Source organism: Lipophrys pholis (assembly GCF_963383615.2).
Source record: "Lipophrys pholis genome assembly, chromosome: 12".
Taxonomy (NCBI): Eukaryota; Metazoa; Chordata; class Actinopteri; order Blenniiformes; family Blenniidae; genus Lipophrys; species Lipophrys pholis.
The window spans coordinates 28,181,585-28,199,505 of record NC_137641.1 but is presented as its reverse complement, the minus strand read 5'-3'; the positions used below and the strand labels follow the sequence as shown (position 1 = coordinate 28,199,505).

Here is a 17,921-nt window from a genome sequence, read left to right as displayed (position 1 = left end):
CCTTCCCCCCTTCCTGTCTTGATTTCTTCTTCAATAAAAATTTAAAAAAAAAAATAAAAAGTAAGGATTTCCTTCCACACACGCGCTTTGTAAAAGAAAGAATAAAATATGTTATTTTCCCGGAGCCACAAGGAGGGAAATCCTGCTTTCTTTCTTTCTTTCTTTCTTTCTTTCTTTCTTTCTTTCTTTCTTTCTTTCTCCGCCCGCAGGTGATGTGTTTCGCCTTGCTTTGCTCTCTGGGTCTGTTTGATTCCCGTCCAGTTGGTGGCAACGCTGCGCCCAACCGACTCTCTCTCTCTCTCTCTCTCTCTCTCTCTCTCTCTCTCTCTCTCTCTCTCTCTCTCTCTCTCTCTCTCTCTCTCTCTCTCTCTCTCCGAAGCACAAAGCAGGTCCCTCATTGGAGCGAAGTTCCCAAGCATGATGCAACCCGGAGCTGGGGAGGAGAGCCAGCAAACAAGTGAGTCCCCCCCCCCCCCCCCCCCCCCCCCCCTTTAGCCCTTCAGGAGGTGAACAACACTTGAGACACGTTTTTCTGGGAACTGAAGGTGGATCAACTGTCCTGGCACGATTCTGCAACAAGGAAGGACATTAGCAGCAAGAGTAAATGCTCATTCTGCAGATAAATAAATTGTGCAATCAGTCTTAAAGGTTCATGCTGTGATAAAAAATTTTTTTTTTAAAAATTCAATGCATTTCAGGTTAATTAGTCATTTCAAATGTCTTTTAATTAAAGTTTCTGCTGCACATTGTTGTGGTTTGCTCTCCAGGAATGTCCTTGGGTCAAGGTTTGGGTTTGGAGCACAGTTTTCCTGTTTTCCTAGATTCCTTCCTCTGTCCAGATGAACGTCCACATTCTAAAAGGTGCATTTAGGGGATTTAATTTCTTTATTCTTTTGGTTAGAATTGGGGCTGCACGGTGCTGCAGGGGTTAACAGTCTTACCGACCAATCAGAATGACTTTCTGTTAAAGTTCTCTTTGGACTGATTTTTCTATTCCATGCAGTTTGCATGTTCTTCCTGACCTTTGACCTAAATCTTGAAATCAATCCTTTATCGGGAGAGTAATCTGCACCAATGGCAAATCGAAAGGACATTGTTTATTTTTTTTAAGATGACCGTTACTTTGGTCATATTTCCTATAAAAGCATAAAAAAGTGCTGCATTCAACCTCATCAATTAAGCAAAACATCCCTGATTCCCAGCCATTGCACCTGATTGATGTGTCTTTCTTACAAATAGAAAGCGATGAGAAAGCTGAACATATACACTGTACCGTTTATTTATTTAAATATGCACTGAGTAAATCACATGTTTTCTGCTTCTTTTAATAAAAATATGACTGTATCTATTAATATTATATAGGCTAATCAACCTCTTTCAACGAGTCAACATTCATTTAGTGACTTTCAAACAACAACTGGTGACATATTGGAGGTTTTGGTCGGTGCAGCTTGATTTTGCAAGAGGTTTACTTGTAGAATTGAAACTATTAGTCATCATCAGAAACTTCATGATTGACTTGAAAATTATACAAAAAAAAAGCATTAAATGTTTGTATTTACCTTAATCTAAACTACGAGCAATGAATTTACATTTTCATTCAGAAAAAAATGCCGAAAGACATAAAGGGAAATAACTACTGGAACTTTATCATATAATAAATATAAAGTTTTACTCTTGTAATGACCAAAATAATACATTAACTCATCTAAGTACTTGTCTTACTATTGTCTGTCTTCCTATCACATAATATACTACCTTAAATGCATAAAAAATGTAATAATCTGTTATTTTTCAGCGTATAAATGATATGTATATGTTGATTTTTAAGTCCTTTTTCTCCACTGTACCTCAGTAGATTTACTTTTTACAGTGTGCAGCTTCACCTCATATATCAGATTGAATTATATCACAGTTCCTCTTTTGCTATTGTCCGTCTCAACTTCACATAATGTAGTTTTTTTCTTATTATGATTATTTCTCATCTTCAGATCCAGCCACATCATTTCATATTGCCTCATTTGGTGGTTCCACTGCAGGCGGTGAGCCTGCGGCTATTTTTCTCCTTATGATAGTTTTCTTTCAGGTTTTATTTCACTCTTCACGGCTGCATTGGCACACCACAAAGCTGTCCGGCCAAGAGTCACACTAATGGTCTTTTTCATCATCTTCAGAAATTCCCCACGAGAGCTGAGTACACGTATTAGTAGATAATGTTCACTCGCTTGTTATCACCTGCATGATAAATTGTTGCTGAGTTTACACAAGAGTTTGAGACTCCTAATGTTCAGCCTTTATTAGGCTTCTTCTTCTTGTAATATGAGTTCATTTGTGTGTGTGTGTGTGCGTGGGGGGGGGGGGGGGGGGCATCAATATTAAGCCTGCAAGTCAGACACAACCTTGATTGACTGCAGAAATAATTAAAGAGTCTTCTTTCCTTTGTACCTTCAACTTGTACCAGTTATTACATAATTAGAGCCCTGATTAAATTCTGGAGATGCATTAGAGGAATAATATAACAGCGCCCTCTGTTGGGGGAAAGATTTATTCACATTCGCGTGTCTTCAAATGAATATCTGAAGGTAAAATCAAGGTTTTTTTTCCTTGTTCCCGGTCGTCTTATCAAGTTTTACATTTCAGAGACAGATGATTCGCACAATTTCAAGGTTTTTTGACGATCAAATTAAATATTATCGATCGATTTGAAAAGGTGGCAGAGAAAATTAATTAACAAAAACTGGAGGATGGATGGATGGACGGAAATGCCTCAAGTCATCTCAATAAACAAACGGCTTTTTCAAGAAGTGCCACTGTTGTGAGGACTTGGTTGAGTTCAGCTCTTTGAACTGGAGAAAGAAGAGATGGTATTGAAACCCAACATAACGTGTTTGGAGACATAGAATAAATGCTGGATTTACAAGCTTATACTCATAAAAACGCCATGTTCTTGTGAGGTCAGGTCACCACACAGTCTGTTTAGGATGCGTTCACGAGACAAGATCATATTATCGCTAATATTATGAGCACCATCAGTGAAAATAAAAATAAAATGCACAAAATTTCAGTTTTAAACTTGCAAATAATACACTTGAATCTTGTGTTTTGCCTTTTTACTTTGGCAAAGCATCTAACAATATAAAAGTGTTGTGAATTTTGACATAAAAATATGAAAAATTAAAAAAGACCTGAACAGAAACTTGAGTCTGTACATGTTTTAAAAAAAAATCATTATGTAAAATATCTGGAGAAAGATTACTAAAGCTAAAAAAAAACTGACACTGACAAGCAAGGAAGTGTGTCATGTGTCCATCAGGGTGGAAACTGAATTAAATAAATGTATGTGGAGCCTAAAATACATACAAAAATTTGAATATTGTTGGACAGTTACACTGCAGGCAACGATAATCAGTAAAAGCAGCAGTTAAAATAGGTCTGGCAAGTATAAGATTATTCACTTCTCCTTAACGCCTCAAGAGGAAAATGTGTAGCGAATATAAATATATATATATATATATATATTCCTGCAAATGTCAACTAAAATTGAATTTCCTTTTCATCTCAGAGAGAATAAACATAATTTCAGGTGAAAACAATCAAAAGCAGCGAAACAATAAACCCCGGGGCATCTCGACTTCCTGTGATGTGCTGCTGACGCCTTGTGAGGATTGTTTTGTTGCGCGCGACCTGAAAAAAAACACACGTTTTTTTGTTTAGATGCTGTTCTTTGATCAATAATGAAAAGGAAGAAATGTTGACATTGGGATGAAATCTAACGCCGTGAGATCTGTCCTGTGCTTGACGTGCATCTCACAGAAAACTGAAGCTATTCAATGAATCCAAAGGGGGAAAAATAAGATGTGTCCTCTTGAGTGTGAACAAATGAAATACTTTTATCTTTGAATCGTCGTAGTAATATGGTTTTTTTATAAAAACAGTTTCGAGGGGGGAAAAAAGAAAACTGAAAAATGGAAGGAGAAAAAAATGGGGAAAAGAGATAAAAGGAAAAAAGAAAGAAAAGAAACAATGTTTCATTTACAAAGGAAACAATGTATAAAGTTGCGCACTGAGAGGAGCAGATCATGGTGAATGTGCTCGTGAAATCTCAACAAAATAAAAGCACCAACACAACGGCAATAATAGTAGCAAGTCGGTTTAATTCACGACACACATTTTACACACACGTCCCTCACGGCGAAACACACACCCTGCGACTGCGGGAAAGTAAAAGTATAGTGAGGAAGCTGTAGTGTTCAAACTGTAGCTGGTGCTGATGTGGCGTTTTTCACACTTGTGAATGCTGGTTGTGCACGTTTTGAACGCATCACAAGTGCTGAATGAAAGCTTTTCTACAATGTCGAGCTTCTGCATAAAGTCACATGCTTGTGATCTGAAGGTTAAAAACGCCGTGCGTTGTTCGGTATGATAACCTGAGAGCTGGTGATGCGAGTGTGAAATGACTGCCGGAGCCAAATACTCCCTGAATGAATCCATTTTCTCCTCAACCAGCTGTGATTCGAGTAGAGGGAACTAATTAAGACTGAGTGGACGCGGATCGGTAGATATTCAGTAACAAAAGCCCGAAAAGGAAAAAAAAAAAAGGTACAAAATATTGTTTAAAGGTAGAGCACATTCAGGTTTCTCGTTAAATAACAGTGGAAAGCAGCTTCCACACGTAAACCGGCCGAGTCACACAAAAGGTTTCGTGTCCCAACTGAGAGGAAAAAAAGAAGGAGGAATAAATATATAAAAAGCCCACAACAAAAATAAAAGATAAGAGGTCTTTATCTTTGGGTATACCAGACAGATACATTCCCGCTTTGTTAAAAATATCCCTGTGTATGTTTAACAAATGCACTCGGGCTGCGGTTCGGAGTCGTGTTCACCCGGCGGATATGATACCACAATCACTTTGTTACTTTATCGGAGTGGAGTGGGGGGTGGGGGGGGTGGGGGATCTTTAGAGTCTCTTTATTTTAAGACTTTGGTTCTTGAGGAAAAGTGGAAAAACTTTCATGCTTCCAGAGATGCAGTTAAGGTATAAGACTGTTTTAAAAATCTTTTTTAAATGAAAATCGTTATCAGAGAAGTAGGTTGTGAAGTAGTGGTTAGTACTCTGATCTCGCAGGGAGAAAACTCCAGGTTTAGTTAACTCTGACTTAATACTAGTGTGTTTCTCTGGGTTTGGCCTAACGTGTGTTCACCGCCTTCAATCAGGCTCCAACCGCCCCACAATGCCCTTTGTTTAATTAAGTGGTGAATTATGTATGCACTATTAAAAAAAAAAAAAAAAAGAGATTTCAAAGGAAAGATATACAGGTCCGTTATTTGTTCTGAAAACAAACATTTTTAAAAGCCCTCTGTGTAACTGTTTCCATGAGTACTGAATTAAAATCCCTGACGTTTCATCTTCCTGATGAGCATCCAGCTCCGAAGCCCTTTTAGTACCACGATTCCCAACATCTTCATCTGGTGTTGTGCTACTTGCAGCTTTTTACCTGGAAGCTTTTTTATTTGCCAATTTCTGCTGTGGTTGCCGGACCAGAAATGAAAGCTACCCTGTAGTCGCACGGCGAGTGAAGCGGCGAGTGCAGGATGGCTGCCAAACCCCGGATGACAACAGCGCCGAGGAGCCGTTCGACTGATGGCGACGCGGCGCTCTCCCTCTGTCACACAAACTCTTAAATCGCAGCCTCAAAGTCACACTGAAGAACCTGAAGGCCGTACAGACACATTTTTTTCTACTCACACTTCCCGGAAGGCTTTTAGGTTAAATCAAAAAAATCGAAAATAAATAAAGTGGCGCACACTGCAGAGCCCGTCTGGTTCACATTATTACAACAACAACGAGAGTTTAAAAGAAACACGAGGTACGAAGTCAAAATGATAAATAAGGAGATTAATCCAACACCGATTTGGGAACAAATCTGTCAGGATGCAGCAGTTTGGAGTCGAATAAATAAAGGTTGTTCTGTGGTGACGGGATTCAAGGTAAAAGGTGTTGGGAGGAAGAGGTAGTAGGAGGAGGAGGAAGAGGAGAGTTCACTCTGGAGCTCCGTTTGTCGTTCCCGTCATCCTCTCTTCGTCGCCCTGCTTCTGGTGCTGCAGCCGGGCGTACGTCACCGCGTCTCCCCTGGGGGAGGGAGGGGGAAGAGCGAGAACAGACGGGGGGGGGGGGGGGGGATGGTAAGAACAGGTTAGGAAGGGGAGGAGAGAAACAAAAACGAAGTCTGTCACCACACTCGCCCCGTCAGAAGCTCATGAGAATGATTAAAGACTCTCATTAGGATTGTTAGAAAGTCAGCATGCACACATACACACACGAACAAAAGAAAATGAAGCGTGTTTAATATGGGAGTCTGTTATAAGAGCAGGACATAAAGAGATATGAGCATTCACAGTCTGAAGCATGTCTTCATTTCTGACTATTATGAAGAAATGTGCGCGGCTTACTTTTTGCCTAAAGACGCGAGGCCGTACAGAACTCCCGTGGCGAAGGCGATGGCGTTTCCAAACAAAGTGGTGAAGGAGAAACTCAAGAAGACGGGGAACAGGGCCAACCTGCAGACAGTCAGGAAAAAAATAAATAAAAATGACAAAGAATTTTACTTTCCAGCCTTTAAAAGACGTTGAAATGCGTCAGTGCACGGTTGTTCTTACCCACAGTAGAAGAAGGATTTCTGCCAGGGTTTGAGTTTGTCTGCGCGGGCCGCCACTGCGTTGGCGAACTCTATGAACTGGCAGCAGAAAGGGACTTCACAGAGGAAGAGCACGAAGGCGTTCAGCCTGGAGCCGGGAGGAGAGGGCACAAACAGCAGTGAGAGCACCGCGTGGACTCTAATCTCACACGAACCTCCATTCATTTACAGCCGACATGCAAATCGTGGGCGGATTTTCTTGAGACGTTTCCCTTCGTTAGGATACCTGCACTCGGTTTAGATATTTGAGGAGTGGGCGGAGCTCCCGGGCTACATGAGAGCAACGGACGTCACAAAAGCAACGTAACAAGCGAGCGATGCACTGGAGACCTGATGGACCGTGGCGTTTGGGAAAACGTCTGACGTGCAAAGAAATTGGAATATAGGTGAAAAGTTAATAGTTTTTCTTTTCCCAGTTATTTCTACACTTTTGACACGGAAAGCCATTTTAATAGTGATAATTACGATTAAAAATGATCTTGTGAAATATTACTGGTGAACTATTGAGGTATTATTTATTCAGACTTTTTCCTCTGCTTGATGGGCCGTACAAAATAGAATAGAATAGAATAGAATAGAATAGAATAGAATAGAATAGAATAGAATAAAAAAAATTGGGGTGTTGGAAAAGTTCAGACTGCACAGTTCATCGCTTCACACTGTTAAGGCTCATCATGTGAATAAAAAAAAAAGGTGTAAACTTCACTGCCTTTTTAGTTTAAATTTGTGGGAAGAAGCGATTAGAAAGTAATCCACCTGAGGGGACCAATCTGAACTTAACCATCCGTCTGTTCATCTTCTCTAAAGCCTTAGCCAGTCCAGGTCAGATCTGGGACAAATATAGATAGTAACTTTTGAAAATGAGAAATCCAAATTAAACTCAAATGCTTATCTTGAGACTGTGGAAAGAAACCAGACGACCAGGGGAAAACCCACCAAGGAGAAAGTCAGGGACAGAAATGCAGACATAAGGAATGCAGCGTTTTTTTTTAGCAGCGTTTCAGAAAAGTTTGGATTCTCCCCATTTCTACTGAGACCGAGCTTTTTGAAGAATTGCGTTTACATTTGCTCCCTAAACACCACAAAGGTATTCTCTCTGCTTCTATACATCCTGGCTTGTTGTGTAATCCATAAAAAAAACTAATAACAGGTCATTATAATGTGACTGTGTTGGAGACTTACACCATCCATACTCCGGCAGCAATGTTTAAAGGGTTCACAGTGACACAGTTCCACACTCCCGCGATGGCACAGGCTGCACGAGTCAGACAAGACAAAGACAAAAAAATGGGATTAATACAAGCGATGAAGCAGATCACGGCCCGATAGAGACCGTATGTTCTAAGCGGAACGTTTATCTCACATCGACTTCAACCATAAAGCACGAGGATCCCGGTCACGCCGCGTGCTGCTGGGTGAGTAATTCCTTTAAACTAAAAACAGCAGGAGAAAATCAGCAAGGTGGAAAACATGAAAAATGTTTGGCTTAAGAACTAATTATCAACATTGCATTTATAACGTTGAAAAAAAAACTGTGACCAAAATCGAAGCACGATAAAAAGCCGGGAATAGAAAATGAGTTGGGTTTTTTTTTTTTTTCTTCTTGCTTTTGCTACTGTTTGTTTTTAAATCTCTTCTCTGCAGAGTTTTTCCTACGGAGGAGAGTGTGGGAGGTTTGCTCGACACACGGGGCCAACGGGACCCGCCACACACCCACAGTCTGCAATATGAGATCAGGAAAAGAAAAGAAAAGCAGTGAAGATGCCTTGACGATGTGTTTACATGTGGGGATTTCTGCTCGCTCTGGAAATAACCTGCAGCCTGACATCGACACACAACGGAGAGGTGGTGTCAGGTAAAGTAATCAACACATCAGCAAACCAAAGATCTCAGTCCCAGACCTATAAAAAAAAAAAAAGAAAAAGGGATTAACAGTTGTCTATCAATCGTAAAAATATCTGTATGGAAATGAGGCGTTTGCAAGAATGTAACCCTGAAAGAGTTTTCGGAAGTGAGCATGTCTGTTTGGATGAAAAATATCATGCTGCTGGACACGAAGGTGCAGAAATGAAGCGATGCTTGTAGTGAAGTCATCAGTGACACCTTTCTACTTTACTGTTAATGAAATAGCATTATCGTCACAATACTTAGACATATACTTCATTACTCACAAGGGAAATTAAACCACAGTTTGTGAAAATGTGGAGTTTTTCCCCTCCAAAAGGGGAATTGCAGGTTTTTCCATGCAAGTGTGAAATCGCTTGTATATACGGTTTAATCATGTTGTAATTTTAATGATCACATCTTGTTGATATGAAATTGGACTGTATGTGGTGGACAGGTTAAAACAGATCAGAACATTCCGTTGCGATCCCTCAAGAAGAAAGCTAAAAAAAATGATCCTCATAGAAACGTAAAGGTGTTGAAAACAACCGTCTGTGTGTTTATTAGTGTCCGTTTCTATGCATTTGACTCATTAAATCCATTTGAGTTGGAACTAACAGCTAAAAAAATGAAGCTACATGTGAGTTGAAGTCACACTGTGCAAAGAGAAGTATTGATTTGTCACAAAGAGATGACATCATTGGAGCGCGCCCAAAGATATTTACATTATTCCAGCAGATTTGAACATATTACATTATTTGTAATTTATCAAAATCTAACTTGTATTTTCTATGATGTTTACTTTTTATATATGAGGCACATTTGTTTTTAACAATATTCTTAAACATTTACAAACTAGTTCTAATGTTTTTCCCATGGTTTAATCAACAAATAAGTTTAATGGCATTTAAAAACCTAAACTTTACTACTTGGACTTTCCAAGTATTTAAAATGTATTTACGATTAGATCAGCGTCGAGGTTTCATGAGAAACTTATCAACTACATTTGTCAGACATGTACACATATTTGAATTCACATTTAAAGCAAAAGAAAAGCAGACAAATTAATTACAAAGATTTTTTCTTTTTCCGTATTCCTTAAAATGACTTTAAAATCTGCCGGTAAAGTTAAGCCGGACACTTTTTCTGAGATAAGTCAGGGGGAATTTTACAGTTATAAAGACAAGAAAGAACAAATATCTTATGATTAAACATGCCTTAAATCAGGAGTACACTTGTGGAAAAACTGAACGAAATATATTAGTAATTGTGCTTTTGTTTAAATGAAATGAATTAAATTAATCTAATTAATAGAGGTTCAGATAATTTTTTCAAATCATGTAGCAATAAAAGTTGAAATAGGATTACAGGTGCATCTCAAAACAATAGAATACAAAAGAAATGTTTACCATAATATGTGTACAAATAGTATACAGAGGTTGAAATATTTAGGTATTTTCCTTAAAACTTTAGCTTCTGAGTCATAAATATCATAACTTCAGTATTAAAACATCAGATATCTTTGCCATAACGAGCAGTCATAATTATCACAATTATTCATTTTTTTAATGCTTTGAAACTTTTACTTTATATATTATGAGAAGTATGAATAACAGAACAAAAAAAACGTCTCACTTATATTCTCATTTCCTTTATGTATTCTTATATCTGCAACTTCAATTCCATGGACTATGGTCCCTGGATATAAATTTGGAGCTTCCAAAAAAACATGTGTTGACAACTATGATTGGAATAGTTGAATATGTTAAAAAACAGCAACTCGGTGTGATATTTGAGATGCAGTAAGCCCCAGAGCTTAAAATCCTGAACTGCAGAAGGAAAACTCAGCAGATTGACTGAGAGTCAGACAAGCCCAGACTGGTTTGAGACACTGGGACACTGCATATTGCGCTCCTTGAGGCCATCCAGCACTGCTTTAATAATAGAGAAGCCCATTGACTATGCAGCTGTTAATGTGATACTGAGGCTGTGACTCTGGTGTCAGTGTGAAGGGGAGATGGACGTGAGGGGAGAAAGAAATTAAACAAAACTGCAAACCCAATCACTTCAGGCTCACGTCATACCCCTACGAGATGATTTAAACATAGTTATAGGTAATAAAACAAGCTGTTATGGAAAAGGGTTATGAGCCACCAGGCGAGCAGGCGGTGCCCACACAGTGACTGCAGCAGCGAGGGGGACAATGAGCTGTGTGACAAGGCTTTTGTTTAGTGGCACAGCAACTCCAGTGCGGCATATTCACCAGCCGAAAACGTGCTTTTCATGCGGCTATTCATAAATCAAATGCAATATAAACGAGGTCACATAATGAGTGGTGTCAAAACGTGCTGATGAGACAAATACGAGTATGTCGCTTTAGCAGGATTAAGGTCTATTATTCAAACAGAGGAGGAGGGCGGGGAAGAAAAAGTGATAAGACTTGACTTACATATTCCTCCCAGAACTCCGGCTATTTTGCAGAGCCATCTGTACCACCAGGTCATGCCATCGTCTTCTGTGGGGGGTTTTGAAGCTGCTGTCGTCTCTTCGTTGCTCATTTTGTCCTTTTTTTCCTCTCGAGCTAAATGTGCTAAAGCTACAGTATTTACAGATGTCAGCACCTAAATATCCAGATTAAGTTAAGCGAGGCGCCACAAACTCAACGCCAACTGGCTCCCAAACGACACCGCGACCTCTTTCTGTGCTCCAAGTTAAACTTTAGAGCTCGTTTATTTTTATTTGTTGTTATTTTGCTGTAATTCTGAGTGTCTTCGTGCCGCGCGAGCAGCTGTCTCCCCCGCGTCAGTCAGCAGCGGCTAACCGGCTAGCTGATGCTACAAAGCAGCGCCCCTGGCTGCCGCTAGGAGTGGATTTCACCGTCGCGTATGTCCCTCAAAATAACGTTTGAGTGCAGAAAATAATTCAAGACAAACTTAAATCCCCGCTTTATGAATTTATACTACTCCACGGCTTCGCTTTGGATATAATAGCGCCTCGTAGATCTCGTACCAGTAGGTAGACGAAGAGGGAGCGTGGTGGGCGGCGCTTGAATGTGACGTCACCGTTTGTTTACATGCGGATTGTGTTCAAACCTGCAGATTTTGGGGTGTAACTATAAATGTAAGCACTAAGCACTCATGCTTCTTATAAAAGAGATAAAACGCTCTCAGCCACATTTATGTCATTTTTGATCATTTGATTATTAAATTTATCAACGAACTTGTGGACTTAAACAATCAACCAAGCGTTTAACAATCAGGAGCAAAACTAGAAAATCTACATGGGACTAACAAGAGTTATTATGATTATTAAATAACTTTTTTTTTACCAAGAGTTATTGTTGAGGAGGCATCCAAAAATTTTGCAACTGATACATTGTTCTAATGTTTGGACTAGTAAGTGGAAATAAAGTCTTTGCGTATTTCATATATGTGTTTCTTCATTCACAATCTAAGATTTGGGATTGCGATCCTGTGAATAGAGGCCATTACAATTCATTGTCTTGTTCACGAAACCACTTTGACATGGTTGGAGCGCCTGTGACATTGCGTGAAATCCTGATGGAGGTCGGCTGTTGGTAAAGAGTGATTTCTCTTTGTAAAGCGGATGCAGACAAATTGTTAATTTTCCCCTGGCAGAATTAATATTAGGCTTGATATGTCCCGATTGTGGTCCACGTGTGTTTGTTTTATGCCGTCAGTAAGCTATTTAACAGAAATCTAAGCAAGTTTAGTAGTACAACACAAGAACATTATTCTAACCTAGAATAAAAAACCTTAAAGGTGAAATCACAGGCGGCTTTCTGTTCTATAATTTTCTGTATTTATTAGTTTTTATGATATGACAGGTGGTACTACTGATTGTAAATGTCAAACTATGACATGATTTATGTGCTAAACAACTTGATATGAAGATAGTCTTTCATCCCATCCAGGCCCACCTAACCACACGGCTCGGAAAGCTTCATATATTATGAATAATTAGAACATAATAAAATTATACAGTACGACATCTTTACCAAAAAAGAAGGAAATGCTTGGCACACAATTTATCCACATCATTTAAGAATAATAATAAAAAAAAATTATAGGTTTTAATGGTAAAAATTAAAAGCTAATAGTTTCACACTTTAAGAGCAAAAACTTAATTTGTGTGTCTAGATTTAAATCACAAAAGTATGTTTACAAAGTGTAAAAAATATTTATAATTTATAGCAACTGAGTAGACCAAAGACAAAACAAGTTTTGGTTTGATTAAATATCTGAAGGACCTTTAATCATCATTCACATAAATAAACACATACTTTACATTTCTCCCAAACCATTCAAAAGAAATCATTACTCTTTAAAAGGTTTCCATTTCTGGTTTTGATCAAAATACTGTCAACATAGAGCCAAAGACCAGTCTGTAGAGGGATGTACATGTATGTAAGAGGTAGATAATCCAAACAAAGAGGGATGGAGAATAAAATGGACAGCTGTGTCAGAGCAGGGATGCTGCTCAGTTTATCCGACATCAGAGGCGCAGTGCTGCAATTCGTAACTTCACCACTAGATGGCATTACGTTAGATTACGCACTGGTCCTTCAATCAATGCTTTTTTCCAGACATAAAAATGACCTTCTAAATATTGATCTTTAAGTAGAAAAATAAACGTTTCAAAATTTGCAAAATTCCTCCCTCTTTACTTTTGCATCCGGGACATGTCTGATGCTACATTGAAGCGTTTAGTGATGAAATGAACTCAAATCGAAGTTATAGTGTGTTCACTCTGAGATCAGAGCAGAGTTCAGAGGCTTCAGAGTCCGTCGACTAATCGATCTCTCCTTTATGATCGGAGCTAGTTTCCTTTTCCCAGTGGGGGTGTGGCACAGCATGTCGTCCAGGGTTTGCTGAGTCACCTGATCGCACTGTTCCAGCTGAGTCACTATCTCCTCGATGTTCTTCTGTATTGGTTTTCCCTCACTCCGCAACCTCAGCAAATCCACCTGAAATTGATCACAGGAGGCCAGACAGACGACCGTTTTTTGTTTGATTTATGTCCGTAAAACCTCATTTTCGCACTTTTAGCTGAATCACGCACATGCAAAAGCTGACTTTCACATACCACTTCCTGTGAAAAGTCAGGCTTTTTCACAAAATACGGGCGTTTCGGAGACATGGAAGCTGAGAGGATGGACAATGCCTCTGGTACGGCTCCGGACATCACCAGTAAAACCACCTAAAACACAGTTTGAAACCCCCCCCACCCCTAACTGCATCAATCCATGAACTACTAACTAGAAATCACACCCAGTAAAAAACAGTAAAAAAACGCTTCATGGTTACCTTAAAGTTTTGACAAAGTCTGTTGTCAGTGTTCATAATGTGGGAAAACAGCATTTGCGCTTTTTGTAGGTCACTCTGAAAGAAAACAAAAGGAGAGAGTACACAAGCTTTTTAACACCGTTCATGCTTTTCTTTGTGTATGTCAGGAGATGAAACCCACCCGTCGGAGTGCTAATGCGACAGCAAAGCAATAAGCATGTCTGGGGATGAAGTTCCCTTTAGACTGTTGTTCCTCTATCAGAGTGGTGCAGATCCTGTAGGACTCAGCGGTATTCTAGCCAACACAAAACGCAACACAATAATCCGGGAAACCCTTTAAAAAAGCACTAATTTTGCAGCTGTAGTGAGTTGAAGTATTACCAGTTTATAGCAGGTACCAGTTGCCAGTGTCACTGTGTCTTTGTTGAAGGAGATTCCCTGGTCTCTCATGGTTTTTAGTACCTCCAAAGCAGCTGCCAACAATCAAAAGTTCCAAAACATTTGATTCACGTTTTTTTCATTTTAATTGCAAAAAAGAAAGACCAAAAGTTCAAATCATTACTTACTGTCAAATGAATCTTTCAGGAATAACATGTCTACGGCGATATTAAAGGAGGTGGTCTCATTGAAAAATCCTTTCATACTCTGTTCGGAGAGGAGAGAGGAAGTTTTATTGCTAAAAGTCAACTCTTCATTGTTGTTTCAGAGCATATCGGGGATTTTTGGTTAATGCAACTGTTTACCTCATCTGTCAGTGCAGCAGCAGCCATACTCTCCAGACTGAGCTCATAGCACAGCCGCATGAAGAGCGGGCCAAACTTGAAATCTCCTTGCATCAAGTTACGGTTCTCTGAGTGATACCTTGAGGGAGTAATTTAAATGATTAGTCATTTGGAGTTCAGATGTTTGAGACACTGTTAAAAGCAAAATAAACACACACATATACGCTCTGGGAATAAAAAGTGAAAGAATAGCACAAATACACAGAGGGGCAATATCCGAAGTGTGTCATAAAAAATAAAAAATAAACCCTTTGAAAGCTGATTATTACACTCAAAAAATGGCACTTTGCAAAGACGATGCAAGTTAAACTGCTGCAAATACAATCCTCAGCAATGGCAAATTATTCAGCAAGTATAAATGCTCCATTCCCCGTGTTTTAACTCACTTCATTATTATTATTTGCTCTCTCACCGCCTCCCAAAAGGACAAAAGTGGCTTTTCACGCTGCAATAATGCTTCACTTTAATTACAAATATCAAAAATACAACAATGGATGGATTGTCATGTCTTTAATATGAAGCACCCAACTACTTTCATGCTAGTAATGTATGTTTTTGCAAATTAACAGCTTTTGATGGCGCTATAAATGATCTGTTCTGCATTTCTTTGTCTAATGTTCTTTAATTAGATGAAATGCAATTCTACTCGTCTCGTCAACGCTTTGCATTTAATCTCTGTAACACAGCATAGCCCCTTTTCCAGTGTATTGGTGTGCGTATTTGTATGTTGTGTACCTGTAGATGGCATCTTTGGCGATCAGCACGTCATCGGAGGACTGGCACAGGTGAAGAAGAAGCTTGAGCTCATCTCGCAGGATCAGCTCCTTCCTTTTCAGTTTCTGAGTGAACAAGTCAATAAAACTCCCTGCAAATTCAAACGAAACATTAGGATTTGCAACACAACGCACTTATGGAAGGATGTGACATTTTACCCTCAGCTCCACCAGCAAGGTGAGCCACAGCCAGCTTCTTCTGCTGGAAGTCATGAAGTTTGACAACATCTTCTGACAGCAGGTACCTCTTTGCTACGGAGATAAAAAACAAACAAACAAAGAAAATAGAACATTTCCTGATCAGGGTTTGTTACCAATAGACTCAAATAAGTCTTTACATCACTGATTGACTTGCCTAACATCAAGCACTCTATATACAGGTGTAACTTACAAGCCCGCAGTCCTCCAGAAGTACACATTATATTATTCATTCAGGTACAGAAGGTTTCTGGTGGATTTGACTTTCCCTTCTTTCAAGTGCTGATTGTTTTAGAGTCTAGCTTGACACCGTCCGTGACACACGTTTTTCTTATTGTCACGCGTGTTTGAGAAAGGACAGACGTGGGGAAATTGTGTCTATCTTACCTCCTAAACATCTCTCAAGCCCGGCTGGCAGAAAAACTCCGCAGAAGGCTGGTTTGGAGGACTCATGAAGTAACGACCGGCAACATTTGCCAAGTCTCCTCAGCGCCATGTTGCCCAATGACCGTACCACAACGACGAAAACCAGAGGGGAGTTATTGAAAATCAGGTTTAGTTTAAAACCGCATTTTAAATCATAAATCACTAACAAAAAGGAGTTAAGCTAGAATAACTTTTGTAAATATCCCAATTTCAATATTTCAGAACCCGAGTGTGAGTTTATAGTTATTTAATATGATACCAGCCGTGGATTTACAATTAGTATCACCCAACATGGCGCCGCACTGTAAGACGAATGTGGGCCGAAAGTGCAGAAATATTGAAATTGCAGATACTTATTTTATTGTCATTCATCTTTTCTGCAAGGTAGATTAAACTATATTAGTTGTTGTTACATTATACAAAAACATATTGCAATATTTATTTATTTTTCTTTTGAACCGCAATTAAAATACATTTGCATTTTAACCAGCAGGTGATGCTGTTGCATTGCATAACATTCCTGTTGACTTTGAAGCGTCTGTGTACAGAATATATTATGTGTTATAATAATGCGTGGGACAAATAAATGAAAGCACAAATATACCCTGCTGACTTCACACTAATCTGAGCAGTTATTGTTATATCACTGGTTGCATTAATTGCATTAGTGTAAGACCCCCCCCCCCCCCCAAATTTTTTATTTTTTTTAAATTTTGCTTATTTACATTACAAGTTTTGGAGGAACAAGAGGGTTGTGACTGACTGGCACTCCCCACCCCCATCCCACAAAGGCTTTTGGAGCCAAAGTCCTACATGAGCATGAGCATTATTCAAGGACGATAAAGTACAGCAATAATCCTGCAGAAATTGTGTCAAAGCGTAAGTTGACTGAGATGATTATTTCAGTCAACTTACTTTAGGTATTCCTAAACTCCACAGACAGGTCATGTGCAGAGAATAAGCAAAAAAACAGAATATCAACCATTTAAACAATGCCCCCAAAGTCTATTTAATGAAGACGATACCTTTTTTTAAATAGCCGTACTCTTTTTTTTTACAGCATTAAATCATTTTAATAGGACTCAGTGTAGATGCTTCAACGCAGGATGCTGCAGTCTGCACTAAAGCCTGCACTAGTTAGTGCACCCACTGACCTACACAGTATTACATAACCAATGACTTACAGTACATCCTCAGGAGAGACTTCCGCTGCATTTTCTATGAGTTTGGTCATGTTTGGGTCATGCATTCGTCATGGAACTTTATGTTTGGATACCACTGGAATCATAATAACTGCAGTTTCATTTTATTTTCACAAAAAATGTGAGCTCACAAAACATGTTACTGTTCATCATCGTCCATATATCACACTTGTTATTATTAGAACTTGTTCTTGCTTGATTAAGGTGTTTCCTAGATACGCTGTGAAGATAGAGGGCATTGCTCAGAGAAAATGGGGCTGGGACAGGGAGGTTCCCTGCTGTTGCCTTGGCAACACGATCTCAGCCCACCCAACTGAGATTGCTTGCTCAGCCAATCAGATACGAAGCCGTGGATAATTTATAGCATCCTGCAAGGTGTATATGTCTCTGTGGACTTCTATCTCTCTCCTTAACCACATGTGAGTATGGATGTTGCACCACCTCGCCCATAGCCAATCTATAGCTACAGGTTGGATTTACTGTGGAGGCAGGTTCATGTTAAGTAGCTCGGATAATGAAGTAATCAACAGGGAGGGGTAGCTCTGTTTGCGGGGGTTTATTTCGGTGCTCACACTCTGATTTCCCGTTGACAAAGAGCCAGGTTTCGCCAACAGATAGTAGCTCTTACATCTCCTTTGATTTATCCCTGTGTGCA

General features: G+C 39.4%; 2 protein-coding genes across 3 annotated transcripts; both read right to left on the bottom strand.

Moving 5' to 3' along the window:
• Positions 1-4,139: 4,139 nt before the first annotated feature.
• cacfd1 (calcium channel flower domain containing 1) lies at positions 4,140-11,631 on the bottom strand. The gene is made up of 5 exons (XM_080476381.1): positions 11,029-11,631; positions 7,878-7,950; positions 6,658-6,783; positions 6,451-6,558; positions 4,140-6,130 (listed from the first exon to the last, which is right to left on the bottom strand). Exons 1-5 carry the CDS (start codon positions 11,135-11,137, stop codon positions 6,040-6,042), a joined length of 507 nt encoding a protein of 168 aa, XP_080332507.1. The 5' UTR covers positions 11,138-11,631; the 3' UTR covers positions 4,140-6,039.
• Positions 11,632-12,649: 1,018 nt separating this feature from the next.
• Positions 12,650-16,160, bottom strand: ptcd2 (pentatricopeptide repeat domain 2). 2 transcript variants are annotated; one of them, XM_080476241.1, is made up of 10 exons: positions 16,026-16,160; positions 15,600-15,692; positions 15,403-15,532; positions 14,629-14,746; positions 14,452-14,530; positions 14,267-14,358; positions 14,067-14,180; positions 13,907-13,981; positions 13,686-13,799; positions 12,650-13,566 (listed from the first exon to the last, which is right to left on the bottom strand). In XM_080476241.1, the coding sequence occupies exons 1-10, from the start codon at positions 16,132-16,134 to the stop codon at positions 13,345-13,347; spliced, it is 1,146 nt and encodes a 381-aa protein (XP_080332367.1). In that variant the 5' UTR covers positions 16,135-16,160; the 3' UTR covers positions 12,650-13,344. The 2 variants fall into 2 exon arrangements, with proteins under 2 accessions (XP_080332367.1, XP_080332368.1); XM_080476242.1 differs by having other exon boundaries at positions 12,826-13,566; positions 15,403-15,506; positions 16,026-16,153.
• Between the last annotated feature and the right edge of the window lie 1,761 nt (positions 16,161-17,921).

What these genes read in the sequence shown, in the direction of transcription:
- cacfd1 (XM_080476381.1), bottom strand. Translation starts at nt 11,137, where the DNA reads ATGAGCAACGAAGAGACGACAGCAGCTTCAAAACCCCCCACAGAAGAC. An exon ending in GCTGCCGGAGTATGGATGGT is followed by an intron (nt 6,784 to 7,877) that starts GTAAGTCTCCAA and finishes TCCCGGCTCCAG; the next exon opens with GCTGAACGCCTTCGTGCTCT. An exon ending in CTCGCGTCTTTAGGCAAAAA is followed by an intron (nt 6,131 to 6,450) that starts GTAAGCCGCGCA and finishes TCCCTCCCCCAG; the next exon opens with GGGAGACGCGGTGACGTACG.
- ptcd2 (XM_080476241.1), bottom strand. Translation starts at nt 16,134, where the DNA reads ATGGCGCTGAGGAGACTTGGCAAATGTTGCCGGTCGTTACTTCATGAG. An exon ending in CTGGTACCTGCTATAAACTG is followed by an intron (nt 14,181 to 14,266) that starts GTAATACTTCAA and finishes TGTGTTGGCTAG; the next exon opens with AATACCGCTGAGTCCTACAG. An exon ending in GACTTTGTCAAAACTTTAAG is followed by an intron (nt 13,800 to 13,906) that starts GTAACCATGAAG and finishes ACTGTGTTTTAG; the next exon opens with GTGGTTTTACTGGTGATGTC.